Source organism: Pleurodeles waltl, chromosome 2_2 (assembly GCF_031143425.1).
Source record: "Pleurodeles waltl isolate 20211129_DDA chromosome 2_2, aPleWal1.hap1.20221129, whole genome shotgun sequence".
NCBI lineage: Eukaryota > Metazoa > Chordata > Amphibia > Caudata > Salamandridae > Pleurodeles > Pleurodeles waltl.
This window is the reverse complement of record NC_090439.1, coordinates 590,052,551-590,073,970: the sequence shown is the minus strand read 5'-3', so window position 1 is coordinate 590,073,970 and position 21,420 is coordinate 590,052,551. Positions and strand designations below refer to the sequence as shown.

Sequence of the window (21,420 nt, the reverse complement as noted above, 5' to 3'; positions counted from 1 at the left end):
ATCCATCCTCCAAGGGGGAAGTTCCTAGTCCTCTTCTTTCTTGCAGAACTCCAAGCTTCTTCCAACAGGTGGCAGCTTCCTTGCACCCTCAGCTGGCATTTCCTGGGCTCCTGCCCACTCTCGACACTGTCGCGACTATTGGACTTGGTCCCCTTGTCTTACAGGTACTCAGGTCCCGAAATCCACTGTTATTGCATTGCTGGTGTTTGTTCTTCCTGCAGAATCCCCCTATCACGACTTCTGTGCTCTCTGGAGGTAGTAGGTGCACTTTACACCTACCTTTCAGGGTCTTGGGGTGGGCTATTTTTCTAACCCTCACTGTTTTCTTACAGTCCCAGCGACCCTCTATAAGCTCACATAGGTTTGGGGGTCCATTCGTGGTATGCATTCCACTTTTGGAGTATATGGTTTGTGTTGCCCCTATACCTATGTGCTCCTATTGCAATCTACTGTAACTTTACACTGCTTGCATTACTTTTCTTTCTATTACCTGCATAATTTTGGTTTGTGTACATATATCTTGTGTATATATCTTATCCTCATACTGAGGGTACTCACTGAGATACTTTTGGCATATTGTCATAAAAATAACGTACCTTTATTTTTAGTACTTCTGTGTATCGTGTTTTCTTATGATACTGTGCATATGACACCAGTGGTATAGTAGGAGCTTTACATGTCTCCTAGTTCAGCCTAAGCTGCTTTGCCATAGCTACCTTCTATCAGCCTAAGCTGCTAGAAACACCTCTTCTACACTAATAAGAGATAACTGGACCTGGCACAAGGTGTAAGTACCTCTGGTACCCACTACAAGCCAGGCCAGCCTCCTACAAGTACATAAAATGTAAGGTACTTTGCATAGTAATACTTAAAACTTTGAATAAAGTCAACAATATGTACAGTTTTGTTTAAAAAGCCAAAAAGCTATTTTAAAATTAGACACTGTGCAATTTTTAACAGTTCCTAGGGGAAGAAAAAATTGAACAGTGTAACTGGTAAGTACACGACTTACATTTCCTAACTCCGGGTTTTAGGTAGTCCGCCGTTGGGGGTTCAAGTTAACCTAAATTCTAAGTTTAGGGGCGTGTTAGGTTCAGGGTCAGGGACAGTAGCCAATGGCTACTGTCCCTGAGGGTGGCTACACCCTCCTTGTGCCCACTCTCTTTGGGGAGTTGGCACATTCCTATCCCTATTGGTCCCTGTCCTCCAAACCAAGATGGAGTATTCTGCAGGGAGGGGGTCCCCTCAGCTCTGGACACCTTACGGGTGGTCCTGGCCGAGGTGGTCCGTCCTCCCTGTTTTGCTAATTTTCCTGCCAGACTTGCCGCCAAAAGTGGGGCTGTGTCAGGGGGGCGGGCATCTCGACTAGCTGGAGTGCCCTGGGAGCACTATAATCCGGGGCTTGAGCCTTTGAGGCTCACCACCAGGTGTTACAGTTCCTGTGGGGGGGAGGTGTGAAGCACCTCCACCCAGGACAGGGTTTGTTTCTGACCACAGAGTGCACAAAGGCACTCAACCCATGTGGTCAGAAACTCGTCTGAAAGTGGCAGGCTGGCACAGACCAGTCACTTTTACACTAGCAGTTGGGCTAACATACAGGGGGCATCTCTAAGATGCCCTCTGTGTGCATTTTTCAATAAATCCCACACTGGCATCAGTGTGGGTTTATTGTGCTGAGAGGTTTGATACCAAACTTCACAGTATTCAGTGAAGCCATTATGGTGCTGTGGAGTTGGTAATGACAAACTCCCAGACCATATACTTAATATGGCTACACTGCACTTATAATGTCTAAGTATGGACTTAGACACTGTATGGGCATATAGCTCATGCAGCCATACCCTCATCTGTGGTATAGTGCACCCTGCCTTAGGGATCTAGGGCCTGCTAGAGGAGTGACTTACCAATGCCATAGGCAGTGGTTTGTGGGCATGGCACCCTGAGCGGAGTGCCATGTCGACTTACCCTTTTTCTCTTAACCAGCACACACAAGCTGCAAGGCAGTGTCTGTGTTGAGTGAGGGGTCCGCAGGGTGGCCTAATACATGCTGCAGCCCTTAGAGACCATCACTGGCTACAGGGCCCTTGGTACCATGGGTACCTTTTACAAGAGACTTAACGGTGTGCCAGGGCTGTGCCAACTGTGGGAACAAAGGTACAGTTTTAGGGAAAGAACGTTGGTGCTGGGGCCTGCATTCTTTCAATCAAAGTTGTCATCAACACTAGGCAAAAAGTGGGGGAGTAACAATGCCAACAGTGGCATTTTCCTACACACTATGTTTCACAATATGATGTAATTCTGGCCCTGCTGTGCAGAAAAAAGGAATTGGAAACGGGCATCATCTTGATGGCAGGGGCAATTTATGGCTCCTGCATGTCACATGAACATCACTTCCAGTGTTGATACTAAGTTTGGTCCCCCAGCATCATGGGAGAACTAGGGAAGACGTTTTTCTAGGCCAGTCTAGCACCTGGAAGGATATTAATCAAGCAAGTAATCTGCAGGTAAATAGAGTGTCCATCAGAAAGATCATTGCTAAAGGTAAGTACCTTTTTGGCAAGGCCGGGATTCAAACCTGGTTCTCCACTTCCTAAGTCTGGAGCTCCAGCCTCTATGCCACATCTACTACTGATTTTATTGACCCTGTAAGACTGAGCTAGCTCTCCCAGATTTCATTGTGTCAGCTGCAGCTTACATACAGATTTCTTCAGTTCATACTCAACCTCATTGTACTTCTTATACTAGCAAATATAAAAAATGCAGTGTTATTTGTAAGTAACGTATTGTGCTATTTGCAAACATTATGGAACTTTCTTTTCAGGAGAGCCTTTATTAAAATGAGTACTACTCCGGAGTCCTTCCTGGCTTTGCGCTCTCATTTTGCTAGTTCTCATGCTCTGATTTGCATCAGTCATTGGGTTCTTGGCATCGGTGATCGTCATCTATCCAATTTCATGATTAACTTGGAGACTGGTGGCATGGTGGGGATAGACTTTGGACATGCCTTCGGATCTGCTACACAGGTACATATCACTCTGAAATTGCATTTTTTAATGGTATAAGTCAAATGATGCTTGATCAAAATGAATTGTTAAGTATTTAGGATTGTATGTTGTTGACACAGCTGAATCTTTCTGTATATATTTTATCATGTACATTATCTTGCTATTTAATGGCAATTAAAATGGCCATCACATGTTGGGTTGTGAGTCTGGAAAACAACCCTGATTAAAGGAAACCTATTGTGAGGAACCTTCTCTAGAAACCTGTTTTCTCAAACCTTTCTAAATAAATCACATTCCTAGAATTCCAACCTGGGGAATGCCTTTCATGTTTAAGACATTTCCTGCTATTATTTTCATTTAAGAACGCATTGAGTCTGTGTTTCCCTTTTTTCTGCAGCACATCTCTAGCTGTAGCTTACTTGCTGCATATCTCTTTGTCTTGTTGGCCAGGGAGAAACATTTCCCTCTTTTCTCTCATCATCCTTTTTCCTTTTTCCTATTTCCAAGTCAGTTACTCCTCTCTCTACCTGACCTGTTTCTGTCTTTAAGAAAACCCTCAACCCTTGTCTTTATCTTAGTCCCAATGCATCATTGTCGCTACTCATACACTCTTACCGGTCTCCAGTACCTTTATGTATTCCCTAGTACGACTAACTGGCTTTCCCCTGATATCTCTACCAATACATTTATACAGGTACCTGTATCATTGTCTGTTTGATGGGAATGTCCCTTGCAGGTTAAACTGATGTGCACTCCTACCCTGAAGAAACCAACTCCATGTGACACTAGTATCTTGATTTTCTTTTGACCTCAGCATACACAGAGTTCTGCATGTGTGCTGGGGTGTAGGTGTGAAATTGACAGGGCTGGTTGTAAGGTCAGGATGGTGGCCAAAATCATATTCTGTAGTTGAGAAGAGACTACCGTCTGTGTCATTTGGGACATGTACTGTGAACAGTGATGGTAGCATATTGTTTTGAATCCACAGTATTGGATAGGCTTTTTCAATGTTCAGAGGGTGAGCGCAATTCCTACAACCCTGTTTGCGTAAAGTCCTGCATTGATATCATTGCACCAGCATGTGTAGTCTTCTAAAACTCCAACAGCACATACAAAAACAGGGGAGGCCGAAAGGTGAATGTGGCAGGTTAAACCTTAACCCCTTCGCTGCCAGGCCTTTTCCCCCTCCTGTGCCGAGCCTTTTTTTGGCTATTTGGAGCAGTTCACGCTTAGGCCATCATAACTTTTTGTTCACATAAGCTACCCACACCAAATTTACGTCCTTTTTTTCCAACATCCTAGGGATTCTAGAGGTACCCAGACTTTGTGTTTTCCCCAGAAGGAGACCTAGAAATTAGCCAAAATACAGTGAAAATTTCGTTTTTTTCACAAAAATCGGAAAAAGGGGCTGTGGTTTTTCCCCTGAAAAGGGCATCAACAAAGGGTTTGCGGTGCTAAAATCACCAGCTTTCAGGGACAGGCAGACTTGAATCCGAAAACCCAATTTTTCAACACAATTTTGGCATTTTACTGGGACATACCCCATTTTTACGATTTTTTGTGCTTTCAGCCTCCTTCCAGTCAGTGACAGAAATGGGCATGAAACCAACGCTGGATCCCAGAAACCGCAACATTTCTGAAAAGTAGACAAAATTCTGAATTCAGCAAGGGGTAATTTGTGTAGATCTTACAAGGGTTCCTACAGAAAATAACATCTGAAAAAGAAAAATATTGAAATTGAGGTGAAAAAAACCTAAATTTTTCTCTACGTTTTACTCTGTAACTTTTTCCTGCAATGTCAGATTTTCGAAAGCAATATACCGTTGCGTCTGCTGGACTCTTATGGTTGCGGGGATATATAGGGCTTGTAGGTTCATCAAGAACTCTAGGTACCCAGAGCCAATAAATGACCTGCACCCTGCAGTGGGTTTTCATTCTATACCGGGTATACAGCAATTCATTTGCTGAAATATAAAGAGTCAAAAATAGCTATCAACAAAACCTTTGTAGTTCCAAAATGGGCACAAGATAAGGTGTTGAGAAGCAGTGGTTATTTGCACATCTCTGAATTCCGGAGTGGCCATACTAGCATGTGAATTACAGGGCATTTCTCAAATAGACGTCTTTTTTACACACTGTCTTCCATTTGGAAGGGAAAAATGTAGAGATAGACAAGGGGCAATAACACTTGTTTTGCTATTCTATGTTCCCCCAAGTCTCCCGATAAAAATGATACCTCACTTGTGTGGGTAGTCCTAGCGCCCGCAACAGGAAATGTCCCAAAACACAAAGTGGGCACATCCCATTTTTTGACAGAAAACAGAGCTGTTTTTTGCAAAGTGCCTACCTGTAGATTTTGGCCTCTAGCTCAGCCGGCACCTAGGGAAACCTACCAAACCTGTGCATTTTTTAAAACTAGAGACCTAGGGGAATCCAAGATGGGGTGACTTGTGGGGCTCGGACCAGGTTCTGTTACCCAGAATCCTTTGCAAACCTCAAAATTTGGCTAAAAAAACATATTTTCCTCACATTTCGGTGACAGAAAGTTCTGAAATCTGAGAGGAGCCACAAATTTCCTTCCACCCAGCGTTGCCCCAAGTCTCCCGATAAAAATGATACCTCACTTGTGTGGGTAGGCCTAGCAACCGCGACAGGAAACACCCCAAGACACAACGTGGACACATCCCAATTTTTGAAAGAAAACAGAGCTGTTTTTTGCAAAGTGCCTACCTGTAGATTTTGGCCTCTAGCTCAGACGGCACCTAGGGAAACCTACCAAACCTGTGCATTTTTGAAAACTAGAGACCTAGGGGAATCCAAGATGGGGTGACTTGTGGGGCTCGGACCAGGTTCTGTTACCCAGAATCCTTTGCAAACCTCAAAATTTGGCTAAAAAAACATATTTTTCTCACATTTCGGTGACAGAAAGTTCTGGAATCTGAGAGGAGCCACAACTTTCCTTCCACCCAGCGTTCCCCCAAGTCTCCGGATAAAAATGATACCTCACTTGTGTGGGTAGGCCTAGCGCCCGTGACAGGAAATGGCCCAAAACACAACGTGGACACATCAACTTTTTTCATAGAAAACAGTGCCTACCTGTGGATTTTGGACACATCACAGAAAACTGAGCTGTTTTTTGCAAAGAGCCTACCTGTAGATTTTGGCCTCTAGCTCAGCCGGCACCTAGAGAAACCTACCAAACCTGTGCATTTTTTTAAACTAGAGACCTAGGGGAATCCAAGATGAGGTGACTTGTGGGGCTCTGACCAGGTTCTGTTACCCAGAATCCTTTGCAAACCTCAAAATTTGGCTAAAAAAAACACATTTTCCTCACATTTCGGTGACCGAAAGTTCTGGAATCTGAGAGGAGCCACAAATTTCCTTCCACCCAGCGTTCCCCCAAGTCTCCCGATAAAAATGGTACCTCACTTGTGTGGGTAGGCCTAGCAGCCGCGACAGGATATGCCCCAAAACACAACGTGGACACATCACAGAAAACTGAGCTGTTTTTTGCAAAGTGCCTACCTGTAGATTTTGGCCTCTAGCTCAGCCAGCACCTAGAGAAACCTACCAAACCTATGCATTTTTTAAAACTAGAGACCTAGGGGAATCCAAGATGGGGTGACTTGTGGGGCTCTGACCAGGTTCTGTTACCCAGAATCCTTTGCAAACCTCAAAAATTTGGCTAAAAAAAACACATTTTCCTCACAATTCGGTGACAGAAAGTTCTGGAATCTGAGAGGAGCCACAAATTTTCTTCCACCCAGCATTGCCCCAAGTCTCCCGATAAAAATGATACCTCACTTGTGTGGGTAGGCCTAGCAACCGCGACAGGAAACACCCCAAGACACAACGTGGACACATCCCAATTTTTGAAAGAAAACAGAGCTGTTTTTTGCAAAGTGCCTACCTGTAGATTTTGGCCTCTAGCTCAGACGGCACCTAAGGAAACCTACCAAACCTGTGCATTTTTGAAAACTAGAGACCTAGGGGAATCCAAGATGGGGTGACTTGTGGGGCTCTGACCAGGTTCTGTTACCCAGAATCCTTTGCAAACCTCAAAATTTGGCTAAAAAAACATGTTTTTCTCACATTTCGGTGACAGAAAGTTCTGGAATCTGAGAGGAGCCACAACTTTCCTTCCACCCAGCGTTCCCCCAAGTCTCCTGATAAAAATGATACCTCACTTGTGTGGGTAGGCCTAGCGCCCGTGACAGGAAATGGCCCAAAACACAACGTGGACACATCAAATTTTTTCATAGAAAACAGTGCCTACCTGTGGATTTTGGCCTCTAGCTCAGCCGGCACCTGGGGAAACCTAGCAAACCAGCGCATTTTTGAAAACTAGAAACCCATGGGAATCCAAGATGGGGTGACTTGTGGGGCTCTGACCAGGTTCTGTTACCCAGAATCCTTTGCAAACCTCAAACTTTGGCTAAAAAAACAATTTTTCCTCACATTTCGGTGACAGAAAGTTCTGGAATCTGAGAGGAGCCACAAATTTCCTTCCACCCAGCGTTCCCTCAAGTCTCCCGATCGAAATAATACCTCACTTGTGTGCGTAGGCCTAGCGCCCGCAACAGGAAATGGCCCAAAACACAACGTGGACACATCACATTTTTTCATAGAAAACAGTGCCTACCTGTAGATTTTGGCCTCTAGCTCAGCCGGCCCCAGGGGGGGGCAGAAATGGCCTAAAATAAATTTGTCCCCCACCCCCATCCCACTCGGGGGCAGGGCCTTGCCTATGGGGTCGCTCCCCCTGCGTGACATTGGCGCCAAAAAAAAAATCCCCGGTGCCTAGTGGTTTCTGCCCCCTTGGGGGCAGATTGACCTAAAATCGGCCAATCAGCCCCCAAGGGGGGCAGAAATGGTCTAAATACAATTTGGCCCCCAGGGGAGCGACCCTTGCCTAAATGGGTCGCTCCCCATCTCTAAAAAAACTAACAAAAAAAAAAAATGCAAAAAAACAATTTGCCCTGGCGCCTAGAGGTTTCTGCCCCCCCGGGGGCAAATTGGCCTAATACCAATAGGCCGATCTGCCCCCAGGGGGGACAGAAATGGCCTAAAATAAATTTGCCCACCCCGGGGATCGACCCTTGCCTACAAGGTCGCTCCCTTTGCGTGACAGCCCAAAAAAAAAGATTCCTAGTGCCTAGTGGTTACTGCCCCCCTTGGGGGCAGATTGACCTACAATCGGCCAATCTGCCCCCAAGGGGGGCAGAAATGGTCTAAATACAATTTGACCCTCAGGGGAGCGACCCTTGCCTAATGGGTCGCTCCCAATCTCTAAAAAAAATAAAAAATAAAAATAAAAAAAACACAAAAAAACGATTTGCCCTGGCGCCTAGAGGTTTCTGCCCCACCTGGGGGCAGATCGGCCTAATACCAATAGGCCGATCTGCCCCCGGTGGGGCAGAAATGGCCTAAAATAAATTTGCCCCCCCCAACCCCCCCTGGGGAGCGACCCTTGCCTACAAGGTCGCTCCCCTTGCGTGATGGCGCAAAAAAAAGATCCCTGGTGCCTAGTGGTTTCTGCCCCCCTTGGGGGCAGATTGACCTAAAATCGCCCGATCTGCCCCCAGAGCGGGCAGAAATGGCCTAAATACAATTTGGCCCCCAGGGGAGCGACCCTTGCCTAATGGGTCGCTCCCCATCTGTAAAACACAACAACAACAAAAATACCTGGTGCCTAGTGGTTTCTGCCCCCCGTGGGGGCAGATCAGCCTAATAAAAATAGGCTGATCTGCCCCCATAGGGGGCAGAAATGCCCTAAAATAAATTTGCCCCCCAGGGGAACGACCCTTGCCTAAGGGGTCGCTCCCCTTACGTGAAAAACAAACTAACAAAAAAAACTCCCTGGTGTCTAGTGGTTTCTGCCCCCCTTGGGGGCAGATTGGCCTCATAAAAATAGGCCAATCTGCCCCCAAGGGGGGCAGAAATGGGCTAAATATAATTTGCCCCCTAGGGGAGCGACCCTTGCCTAATGGGTCGCTCCCAATCTCTAAAAAAAACCAAACAAACAAAAAAAAAAACACAAAAAAAAAATTTGCCCTGGCGCCTAGAGGTTTCTGCCCCACCTGGGGGCAGATCGGCCTAATACCAATAGGCCGATCTGCCCCCGGTGGGGCAGAAATGGCCTAAAATAAATTTGCCCCCCCCCCCAATCCCCCCCGGGGAGCGACCCTTGCCTACAAGGTCGCTCCCCTTGCGTGATGGCGCAAAAAAAAGATCCCTGGTGCCTAGTGGTTTCTGCCCCCCTTGGGGGCAGATTGACCTAAAATCGCCCGATCTGCCCCCAGAGCGGGCAGGAATGGCCTAAATACAATTTGGCCCCCAGGGGAGTGACCCTTGCCTAATGGGTCGCTCCCCATCTCTAAAAAAAAAAAAAAAAAAAAAAAAACCCACAAAAAACAATTTGCCCTGGCGCCTAGAGGTTTCTGCCCCTCCCTGGGGGCAGATCGGCCTAATACCAATAGGCCGATCTGCCCCATGGGGGGCAGAAATGCCCTAAAATAAATTTGCCCCCCCTTACTTAAGGGGTCGCTCCCCTTACGTGAAAAACAAACTAACAAAAAAAACTCCCTGGTGTCTAGTGGTTTCTGCCCCCCTTGGGGGCAGATTGGCCTCATAACAATAGGCCAATCTGCCCCCAAGGGGGGCAGAAATGGCCTAAATATAATTTGCCCCCTAGGGGAGCGACCCTTGCCTAAGGGGTCGCTCCCCACCTCAAAAAAAAAAAACTAAACAAAAAAAAAAATGTATCCCTGGTGCCTAGAGGTTTCTGCCCCCCCCCCCCTGGGGGCAGATCGGCCTAATAATAGGCCGATCTGCCCCGGGGGGCAGAAAAGGCCTTAAAAAAAATGTCCCCCCCGGGAGCGACCCTTGCCCAAGGGGTCGCTCCCTTTTGTCAGTTACAATAATACAAAAAGACATCCCTGGTGTCTAGTGGGCGTTTTGACAGCCGGATTGCTTTACAATCCGGCTGCCAAAACGCAGAGAGAGACTTCAAAGGGAAGGAAATACATTTCCTTCCCTTTGAAGCCTCTCTGCCTCCTCCCCGTGATCGGAAGAGAAATGCTTTGCATTTCTCTTCCGATCATCGCGCTGGAAGCTGAGCTTCCAGCGCAATGGGAGGAGGCCCTGTGAGAAACAGCGCGCACTCGCGCGCTGACGTCACGGGGGGGGTGGGAGGGGAAGGGCTTCCCCTTCCATCCCTGACTTTGGGGGGTGGGGAGGAACCTAGCGCTCCCTCGGGCTGGGTGCCCAGGACGTAATGGTTACGTCCTGGGCACAGCAGCACTGTGCCGCAGGACGTAACCATTACGTCCTCGGCACAGAAGGGGTTAAGAAGGATGTTTTCATTCCTTTTCCATCTGGTATGTTTTTGGAGTCTATAATTCCTTCCCCTCCTTAAGATTTGAAGTGTGACAGAATTTAGAAATCATCTTTGTTGCAAATGAAAAATGTTTTGTTGGTCAGTCTGAGACTTTCGTTGTGAACTCTTCCCTGATTGCTTCTAGTATCTAAACAACTGTGATCATGCCGCGAGAAAAGAAGTTTGATTCAGAAATAGTAGGCCTTCAAGTAACAGGAGACCAGAGGGATTACAAGGTTCTCGCTTGTTCCATAATGCTACCCACATCATCAGTATTATATGATAGGAGACTTCTAATTGTGAATTCCTTACCTTAGAATTTCCCCCAGGCGTCAGAATGGATTCGGAGATTTTTCTCGAGCAGTACCCCTGTGGTCTGTCAGATGGCGTCGGTTTACTCTGCGTCCGTCTTTGGCATTGTGTTCGCTGGAAAGGAGGTTACGGGACTTATTTAGGCACCACTCCGGCGCGCTGACATCAGTTCTTTTCTTTCTGCGTTAGCCAGTGCAGATCCGAAGAAGAGCTACCCCTCAGTCCCTTTTTGACTGGCCATTTTTCGATGTTTTGTCGAGGATTTTTCTTTTTTTTTTTTTAGTTTGGACATTCCTGGTGCTTCAAGATGTTGTCACGTAAGACTAGATTCCAGACCTGCAGATCCTGTCATTTGGTGATGGCCGTGACGGATCCGCACCTTGTCTGCTTATGGTGTCTGGAGTGCGCCAACGACCCAAAGTCGTGCTCAGAGTGCCAGGCCATGAATGTTAAAGCTTTGAGGGAGCGGTCCCTAAAGCTCATGGTGCTGCGGCGCTCTGCTCTGCGTCACTCCTGATCTCGGTCGAGAGGAAGATCCAAAAACGGTCGAAGAGCTCCCCCAATCTTCATCATCCCACTCCAAGTCCTCTGGATGATCAGGTAAGTCAAGGCACAAGAAGAAGTCAAAGAAGAACAAACGTTCTTCAGCTTAACCCCATCCAACACAATGAGGGAAAAGGAGCGTCTTCCTTCCAGGCCCTGTCATCTGAGCCTGCGTCTGGGTCAACTCCAGGCCTCCCAGAGTTTCCAGGAGCCGGAACAATCCCTGCCCTACTTCACAAGTTCTATGAGGCCATGCGTCTTGTATTTGGGCAATCCGACTCCATTGGAGCACCTCTGGGCTGTGCAGAGTTGGCAGGAGTCCCCTTGGGTTCTGCGTCGCCAGCTTCAGCCTGCGCTCTGGAGATCAGCCATGGATCCCTTCCTGGATCCGAACCAGTGTCGGTCGTAGCACCTCGACCTTCCCCGACGACATGTCCATGGTAAGCGCCGACCCCATCCTCATTGCCAACTCCGAGCCGGAGCCGGACCAGCACCACGCAATGCTGCTTCCGACTTTGACAGGGGCCTTGCTTCCTAGGTGGGATCCTGACCCTTATTCCCTTGGGTTGGGCTATGGTGAGGATTGGGAGAGGTTGCTGGACTTTTGGAATACCAGCTTGAAGATCCCATAGACTGGCAGACGGACCTGTGTGAAGCCTGTGGTCTAAACACTTACCTGTCGCTGACATGCTTTCGCACCCTACCGTGGCTACAGAGTAGTGAGTGTCCTACTCCATGGTGGTAAGGAGAGTGGCCGAGGTCCTGAGTGTCAAGCTGCCTGTGGTGACAGTTGGGACTAACCTCCTGACAGGTGCTTCAGCCTGGGGCTTCTTTTTCTGAACCCCTTTTGCCCTTTAATGAAGCCCTCACTGATGTCCTCCTGGTGACTTGGCCCAAACCCAGCACAGGGGCTCCTGTGAATAGGACAGTCGCCCACTGCCATACATCAGCTCCAAATGACACAGTGTTCTTGACGCAACACCTGACCCCTTAGTGTTTAGTTATCCAAGCCTCTACGTTCCCAGGAGCATTCCCTTCCACTCCCCAGGATAGGCAATCCAAGAGGCTGGATCAGCTTGGGAATGTTCTTACTCTAGCCAGGCATTGTGGTGAATTAACACTGCATTCCTTTTGGACCGTTACACCCATACCTCATGGGACACAGTTGCACAGGTGATGCCACAGGTCCCAGAGGAGGCCTGGATCATTCTCTGCCAAGCTGTTTCTGATGGGAGAGACGCAGCTAAGTTCACAATATGATGTGGGCTGGATACAACCGACTCACTAGGCAGATAGGTTGCACTGATGGTAGCCTTAAGGCACCAAGCTTGGTTAAGGACGTCTGTCTTTTCGAGGGATGTCCAATCCACTCTTATGGACATGGTCTTCGGAGCCAAAACAGACTTGGTGCTGGAGCGCTTAAGGAGTCCCAGGCTAGGGCCAAGTCTTCGGACCTCCCAGCTGCCCCTCAGCCCCCCAGTCTGCTTTTTGCTCCGCAGCCCACCACATCAGTTTCCCCTCAGCCACCCTGCTGTGCATGCTGCCCAGCTTTTGCGTGGCCAGGGACGTGGAATCCAACATCCTCATGGATCAGGGAGCCAGCGGTCTCCAGTCCACCACCCATCCTCCTTCCACCCCACCCCCAGTGCAGCCTCCACACCTTGCTAGTCTGACATCTCCACACCAGGGATCAGTCGGAGGCAGGATTTGCCATCTCCTGCCCCGCTTGTAGTCCATTACGTCAGACAGGTGGGTTTTGCCAATTGTCCGAAGGGGCTACTCCCTCCCTTTCAAGTCTACTCCTCCATCCATGCCACCATCCTACGTTCAGATGACAGAGGATCACAAGGAGGTTACGGCTCTCTTGGCCAAGGGAGTCATAGAGAAATTCCCTGTGCCAGAAGAAGATGGTGATTGTTATTCCCGCTACTTTCTGGTGGCCAAAAAGGACAAGGGCCTACACCCTATCCCAGACCTCCCGTGCTCAATTTCTTCCTCAGGAAGGAGAAGTTCAAAATGCTCACTCTCACTCAGGTTCAATCTTCCTTGGACCCAGGAGACTGAATGGTAGTGTTGGACTTGCAGGGCGCCTATTTCCATATTCCCGTCCTGCCTTTTCACAGATGTTAATTGCGGTTTACGGTAGGCGACAAGCATTTTCAGTTTATCGTGCTCCCCTTTGGCCTTACTAGCACCCCTTACTAGCTCCCCTCGGGTGTTCACCAGAGTGATGGCGGTGGTTGCAGCTCATCAGTGGAGGTCAGGGGTTTTAGTCTTCCCCTACCTCGATGACTGGCTGTTGAAGGCAGGCTCGCCCCAGGCTGTCGTCTCCCACCTACAGGCTACGGCGGACCTCCTGCATTCTCTGGGGTTCACAATAAATATGGTGTAATCACATTGGACTCCCTCTCAGATGCTCCCTGTCATCAGAGCTGTTCTGGACATGGTGCAATTTTGGGCGGCAAGTCCAGGATATTCAAGATATGATACAGATGTTTCAGCCTTTATTCTGGATTTTGATGAAAATGACTCTGAGGCTGCCGGGCCTCATGACTCCTGCGTCCTGCTAGTGACACATGCCAGATAGCATATGCGGCCTCTGCAGTGGCGCCTGCAGTTCCAGTGGGCGTAGCATCAGGGGAACCTCTCCGACATGGTCAAGGTCTCGTAGGGACCTGCACAAGATCTGCAGTGGTGGCTTTTGAACTGCAGTTGCGTCAGAGGCAGATCCCTCTTCCTTCCCCAACCAGATCTGACAGTAGTCACAGATGCATCATTGCTGGGATGGGGCGGCCACATGGAGGGGTTGTACGACGGAACACCGACTTCTAAAACAACTAGTGGCTTAACAACGAGGTCAGAACACCGACCTTGTTGCTACTACTAATGATTTTACCACAAATGCCTTAACAACGATTGTCGTTGTAAAGGCATTCCTGATAAAAGCATTACTAATAGGCACCATTGACCCTACATCCCTCACACCACCCCCCCAACCCCACCCCAATACATAAAACCCCCTGACCACCACCCCCTCCCCAAAACCAAAAACACCACACCCCCAACCCCGCCCCAAAACCTAAAACCCCCTGACCCCCACCCCTCCCCAAAACCAAAAACGCCCCACCCCCCAACCCAACCCCAAAACCTACAATCCCCTGGCCCCCCCACACCCTCCCCAAAACCAAAAACGCCCCACCCCCCAACCCCGCCCCAAAACCTAAAACCCCCGAACCCCGCCCCAAAACCTAAAACCCCCTGACCCCCAACCCCACCCCAAAACCTAAAACCCCCTGACCCCCCACCCCCTCCCCAAAACCAAAAACGCCCCACCCCCCAACCCCACCCCAAAACCTAAAACCCCCACCCCAAAACGCCCCACCCCAAAACCTAAAACCCACGGACCCCCACCCACTCCCCAAAACCGTAAACGCCCCACCCCCCAACCCCACCCCAAAACCTAAAACCCCCTTACCCCCCAAAACCAAAAACGCCCCACCCCCAACCCCACCCCAAAACCTAAAACCCCCTTACCCACCCAAAACCAAAAACGCCCCACCCCCCAACCCCACCCCAAAACCTAAAACCCCCACCCCCCAATCCCACAACCTAAAACCCCCTACCCACCCAACCCCACAAACTAAAACACCCTGACCCCCCACCCCAAAACACCCCACCCCCAACCCCACCCCAAAACCTGAAACCCCCTGACCCCTCACCCCTCCCCAAAACCAAAAACGCCCCACCCCCCCAACCCCACCCCAAAACATAAAACCCCTTGACCCCCCACCCCAAAACCAAAAATCCCCCAACCCCACCCCAAAACCTAAAACCCCCTGACCCCCCACCCCCTTCCCAAAACCAAAAAACCCCCACCCCCAACCACGCCCCAAAACCTAAAACCCCCTGACCCCCCCTCCTCAAAACCAAAAATGCCCCACCCCAAAACCTAAAACCCCCTGACCCTCCCACCCCTCCCTAAAACCTAAAACCCCCCACTTACCTTAGTCGACCCCTTGTCACCTGCGTCGTCCTCCTTCGCCAACTCCCTTCTTTGTACCTTAACCACGCATGTTCGTAGTTCAGAACATACGTAGTTAAGGCACAAAATAACGGAGTCGTGGTTAAAAAGAGCGTTGTTGCGCTTTCGTTAACCACGACTTCGTTAAAAAGACGTCGTAATAAAGGATGTTTCCCCATGGAGGAGGTGGAGATGGAGATCAGAGGCGCCTGGTTTCTTGCAGAGTCTGGGCTCCACATCAGTTTTCTGGAGTTCAGGGCAATCAGGCTTGCATTGAAAACATTCTTTCCCTCTCTCAAAGGGAAAGTGGGGCAGGTGTTCACGGACAACACCACCGCAACAAGCAGGGCGAGGTGGGGTCATGGATTCTTTGTCGGGAAGCCCTGCGCCTCTGGATTTCGCTGGAACATCAGGGCATTTCCCTGGTAGTTCAACACCTGGCAGGCTCTCTGAATGTCAGGGCGGACAAACTCAGCCATCCATGCCTGGTCGATCATGAATGGTTTGTCTATCCGGAGATGGCGCAAGGTCTCTTTCAGCAGTGAGGAGAGCCTTGGTTAGATGTGTTCGCCTCCACAGAGAACATGCAACGTCAGCAGTTTTGTGCGTTGGAGTTTCCAAGGTGGCACTCGCTCTGCCCCCCTTTTCATCTCAAATGGAACTCAGGCCTCCTGTATGCCTTTCTGCCCATACCACTTCTACCCAAAGTTCTCAAGAAGATCAAGAATGACCAGGCCCGAGTCATTCTTGGGCACCCTCAAAGGATATTTGTCAGCTATCTCTGCCTCTCTGAGATTACCTGACCAACCCTCTTTGTTTAAATCTCCTGTTGTTAGTAGACTTTCTAGGAAGCTGGCCCGGTTTGTGGTGGACACCTATGGTGTTTGCACCTTATACCATGTCCAGGCAACCCTTATTAGTTAGTGAGACAGTGTCTTGGAAGCCAGGACTCTCTAATGGTAGCTGTGGTCAGCAGCCAAGACTTATCTCAGAGGAGTGTAAAGCACTTGCAATACCACTGCAGTCACACAGTAACATATCACACATGAAAGGAACACAGTGTTACATAAATAAAGGTACTTTATTACAGTAGCACTGAACTAGATTACTTATAGGCAGTCCCCCAATTGGAGGTAAGTGCACACACTCTCTATCTATCTATATATATATCTATCTATATATATATATATATATAAACACACACAGTAAATATTAAGAATTAGCGTATAGAAACAAGCGTTGGCAAATATTAATAGAAAATAGCTAGGGCCCTATGGGGGGGCAAACCGTTTACTAAAATAGTGGAATGTGAAGTTAGATCCCCCAATCAAGGATGAGGGATTGTTTGAAGGGAGCTGGGAGAACTCAGGACCCCAAGAGGGAAGTACCTAGGTGATCCCCAGCAAACAGGAGAACAGAGTTAAGTTGCCTGGTCTTCTCAAAGACTAACAAGGGGCCTTGGAAAAGAAAAATTGCAGGGCCCGTCCAGTGGAACCCAGCGGTGGATTCTGGAATAAAATAACCTGCGAAAGAAGGGTACAGAGTCCAGACCATGCAGGAGTGACCAGGTGGGACAGGAGCCACTACCCACCCTTCTGTGGATGAAGATCCAGGTCGACTGCGGAAGATAAGCTGTGGAGCCCAGGAGCTGCAGAGAGGTCCTGGGAGTCATGCGGATGATGTCTCACGTCGGTTGCCGGGTCGCAGATGGTCAGTGGTCAGGAAGACCACCAACAAGCCTTGGCAAATGCAGATCTGGGCAGAAGAGGATTTGCAGAGAAGAGGACCAGGTAGATCCAGGGGACTCGACCCTTGGAGGGAAGTTCATGCTGACCCTCAGCAGACAAAAGAGCCAGCAGATGCAGTTGCAGCTGCCACACGCAACCCATTGGCAGCAGGCACATTAAGTTGCAGTGAGGGCCAGTCAGCACACCTGGAGTAGAATTGCATGTCGCTGGAGCAGCAGAAGGTAGACTGTCCTTGCAAGGATAAAGTGCTGGAGGCCAGGGCTACTTGGAGCCTGAAGATCCCTTCGAGCAGGAGCTAACAAGCTTTGGTTGCTGCAAGAGTTGCAGTGCACAGAGGTACTATCCTTCAAGGAGAGGCCAGGACTCACCGTCTCTCAAGTTGGACAGCCGGTAGAGAGGACCAATAGACCACTCACAATCACCACCTGTGTTGGAGATTGTTCCTGGAGCCGGATGGCAGAAGATTCAAGCAGCTGGTCGTCATTGCTTTAATTGCCTGCGGATGCAAGGAAGTGACTCCTTCACTTCAAGGGAGATTCCTTCTTGCTTCTTTGGTACAGCTGAAGTAGTGCCAACCCCAGAGGTTGCACAGCAGTGGAAATGTTGCAATTGCTGGAAGGAGCCGGAGAGACAATGTTGCAAGGCAAAGTCGTCTCAGGAGTTGCAGACTTGCTTGGTTACTGTGAAGTCCAGCAGCGGTTCTGGTGGCCAGGGGCAGAAGAGGTCGATGCAGAGGAGTCCTGGTGGAGTCTTGTACACTGAATCTGGGGACCCACCCGCAAGGGAGACCCTAAATAGACCTAAAGGGAGCTTGGTCTCTCTGTAGGGTGACCACCTATCAGAGGGGGTCACTGATGTCAGTCACCTGTCTTGACCAACCAGATGCTCCCAGGGGCCTCTGCACATCTTGGTTTCAAGATGGCAGCATCGTGTGACCACCTGGAAGAGCTCTGGCACCACCCGTGAGGTGGTGATGGACAGCGGGTGGTCCCTCCCCTTTCCATTGTGTAGTTTCACGCCAGAGCCGGGACTGAGGGTCCCCGCACTGGTGCAAACTGTATTATGCACGGAGGGCCCCAAATGTGCCCTTCAAAGCAAGCTCGTGGCGTAGGGAGGCAACACCTCTCCAGCCTTGCAACACCTGTTTCCAATGGAGAGGGTGTTGCATCCTCTCTCCCACAGGAAATTCTTTGTTCTACCTTCCCCTGCTTGAGCTGGTCAAGCAGCAGGAGGCCAGAAACTTGTCTGAGGGGCTGCAGGAGCATGGGCTTCCCACAACACTGAAAGACTGGTAGGAGCAATACTGGGGGGTCCTCTAAGGAGGCCCCGGGATCCATGGAATCCTACCACTAATACTGGCATTAGTACTGGGGTATGATTCCGACATGTTTGATACCAAACATGCCTAGGTTTGGAGTTTCCATTATGAAGCTGGACCATAGGTGGACCTGTGGCCAGTACATGGGTAAAATGGCTTCCCTGTGCTTACGAAGTCCACTGCATTGGAACTGGAGTTCATAGGGGCCCCTCTGCTCATGCAGTTGATGCCTCACACACAGGAACCTGCACCCTGCACTCTAGGCTAGGAGGGCCTACCAGAGGGGTGACTTACAGTGACCTGGTACAGTGACCATCAGTGTAAGGGTGCATGTTCCTTTTCACTCAGGCCGCAATGGCAAGCCTGCAGACACAGTTTGCATGGGCTCCCATGGGTGGCATAATACATCCCGCAGCCCATGGGGGACCCCTGGTGTACCAATGCCCTGGGTACCTAAGTACTTTATACTAGGAACCTACAGAGGTATGCCAATTGTGGGGTGTAAAGGGTACCAAAGTAACCAAATTTAGAGGAGAGAGCACATCATTGGGGTCCTGGTTAGCAGGATTCCGGTGAAAACAGCCTAAACACATTGATAAACAAGCAAAAAGTGGGGATAACTATGCCAAAAAGAGTGACTTTCCTACAGACTCCTTAAGGGTCTTACCCGTATGTTTCCTCCATCACCATTCATAATGTCCCAATGGGATTTGAATCTGGTTCTGAATTTCCTAATGTGCGATCCCTTCGAGCCACTTCATAACTGTCCTCTTAGGCTTCTAACGTTAAAACCAGCCTTCCTGTGGCCATCACATCTTCCTGTAGGGTGACTGAGTTGCAGGATTTGTCATCTAATCCTCCCTACCTTTCCATCTATCCTGACAAAGTGGGGCTTCGCACGAGGGCTTCCTTTATACCAAAAGTGGTCACACCCTTTCATGGGGGCCAATCCATCACATGACCTACCTTTTACGGACCCCCTCATCCTTCTCAGGAAGACGAAAGACTTCACTTCCTAGACCCAAAAAAGAGTGTTGGCACTCTACCTTGATCATATCCAAGGGTTCCGGGTGGACGATCAACTCTGTGTTGGGTATTCGGTGTGAAGAAAGTTCAGGCAGTGCAGAAGAAAACTGTCTCTAGATGGGTTGTTCTCTGCATTAAACTGTGCTGCGCATTGGCTAAAAAGCAACCCCTGGAGGGTTTGCATGCTCATTCTACCAGACAGCTGCAACCACTGCGTTAGCACGCAGATTTCCAGTCCCTGACGTGTCAGGCAGCAACGTGGGTCTCCCAGCACACGTTTACCAAACACTACTGCCTGTACTGTCAGGCCCATAGGGACGGGTACTTTGCCTGTTCAGTCCTGCAGGTCTTCCTAGTATGATCTTGATTCGCAGACCCTCCCCTGGGTATGGTATTGCTTTGGTATCTATTCTAAGGTCAGGAATCTACAACTAGAAGTCTCAATCAGATGAGCAAGTTACTTACCTTCGGTAACGCCTTATGTGGTAGAGACATAGGGGGTCATTACGACCTTGGCGGGCGGCGGATGCGGCCGCACTCACGCGTCCCCCATTATGACATTCCCGCTGGGCCGGCGGGTATGAGGCCGCAACATAGGAGCCGGCTGCTAATGGAGCTGCCGGTGTTGCGGCTGTGCGACGGGTGCAGTTGCACCCGTCGCGCTTTTCACTGTCTGCTATGCAGACAGTGAAAAGCTGGCCGGGGCCCTGTTAGGGGGCCCCTGCACTGCCCATGCCAGTGGCATGGGCAGTGCAGGGGCCCCAGGACACCCCTTACCGCCAGCCTCTTCCTGGCGGTGCAAACCGCCAGAAACAGGCTGGCGGTAGGGGTGTCATAATCCCCAGGGCAGCGCTGCCCTGGGAGATTATCATTGCCGGGGCTTAAACGGTGGGAAACAGCCAGCTCCGGCGGTGCGACCGCGGCGCTTCCGCCGCGGTCGTAATAGGGCTGGAAGCACCGCCAGGGTCAAAATGACCCCCATAGTCTAGTTGCAGATTCCTTGCAGATCCACCCGTTCTCCCCACTCTGCAAACTGATTTTAAGGGATAGGGACTTCCCTTTCTTGGCCCTAGTTCTGACCCTCCATTGGTCAGTGTTCTTCATGGCTCCGTGTTCTGGTATGGAAATTTGTAAAAAGAAACTGACAGCAGTGCACCATAGTGGCACCAATATAGGTCCTGTAACAACATATCCAGCACGCACGACACGGACAACTTACGCAAAGCCACCTAACAGTGCACAGGGGTACTGCTCAAGAAAAATCTCCGGCTCCAGACTGATACTGGGGGAAATTCTGAGTTAAGGTATCTGAAACTAGAATATGTCTCTACCAGATAAGGGATTACCGAAGGTAAGTAACTTGTTCTTTTGTTCCTTGAACATTTAGGACTGACCTTCATAGAGCTTCCATCTGTAAACTTTTAAAGATGTGTGAATATTTCAATTTGCCACTTTATTACCTTAACTGTTTAGCAGAGATAATTCATCAATTCTTGGGTCCTTTAATTCCAATTACTATATGTATATTATTACTTCAATCAGTCTTCAATGTCAGTGCTCTTACATGGCAGGCTTTAAATAGCTCATTCACTTAACTGTGGGGGATAGTGACTTTCGAATCGTAGATGAATTTTGAATAGTGTTACCTAACAAAAGAAGTTTACTTGCACATAAGAATAACTTCAAACCCTTTTGCCCTTTACGGGAGGTTTATGTACTGTATGCCCTGATCTTCCTTAAATCTAGTGTTTAATATAAGTAAAAGCAATTCTGATCCCTCCAACAACCAGGAGCCCACTTATATTAGGTTTTTGTAATGGATGGACAGTTTGGAATGTCCTAAAATGTGCTGTAAGTCCTGATATTAGAATCTTCATTCTTTTCTTAATACAATTACCCATTAAAATTTGCTGTTAATATTGCGATATCCAAAGGACATTATTGCAGCTATATAAATTCATTTATAATCTTAGGCCCTCACTATGAGGGGTGCAGTTTCACTTGGAGTGGTAACTTTGAATAGAATTGTGCCACCTGCAATTAATTACAAGTTCCTCTGAGCTGGGAAT

General features: G+C 49.1%; 1 protein-coding gene across 2 annotated transcripts in view; it reads left to right on the top strand.

The window, feature by feature from the left end:
• The window catches only part of PRKDC (protein kinase, DNA-activated, catalytic subunit), a 2,139,921-nt gene that overhangs the window by 1,985,770 nt on the left and 132,731 nt on the right, over positions 1-21,420 (top strand). For both annotated transcript variants that reach the window (XM_069220133.1, XM_069220131.1), the window contains one exon: positions 2,822-3,023. In XM_069220133.1, coding sequence (XP_069076234.1) covers positions 2,822-3,023 — 202 coding nt within the window. The remainder of the gene's footprint in view (positions 1-2,821; positions 3,024-21,420) is intronic.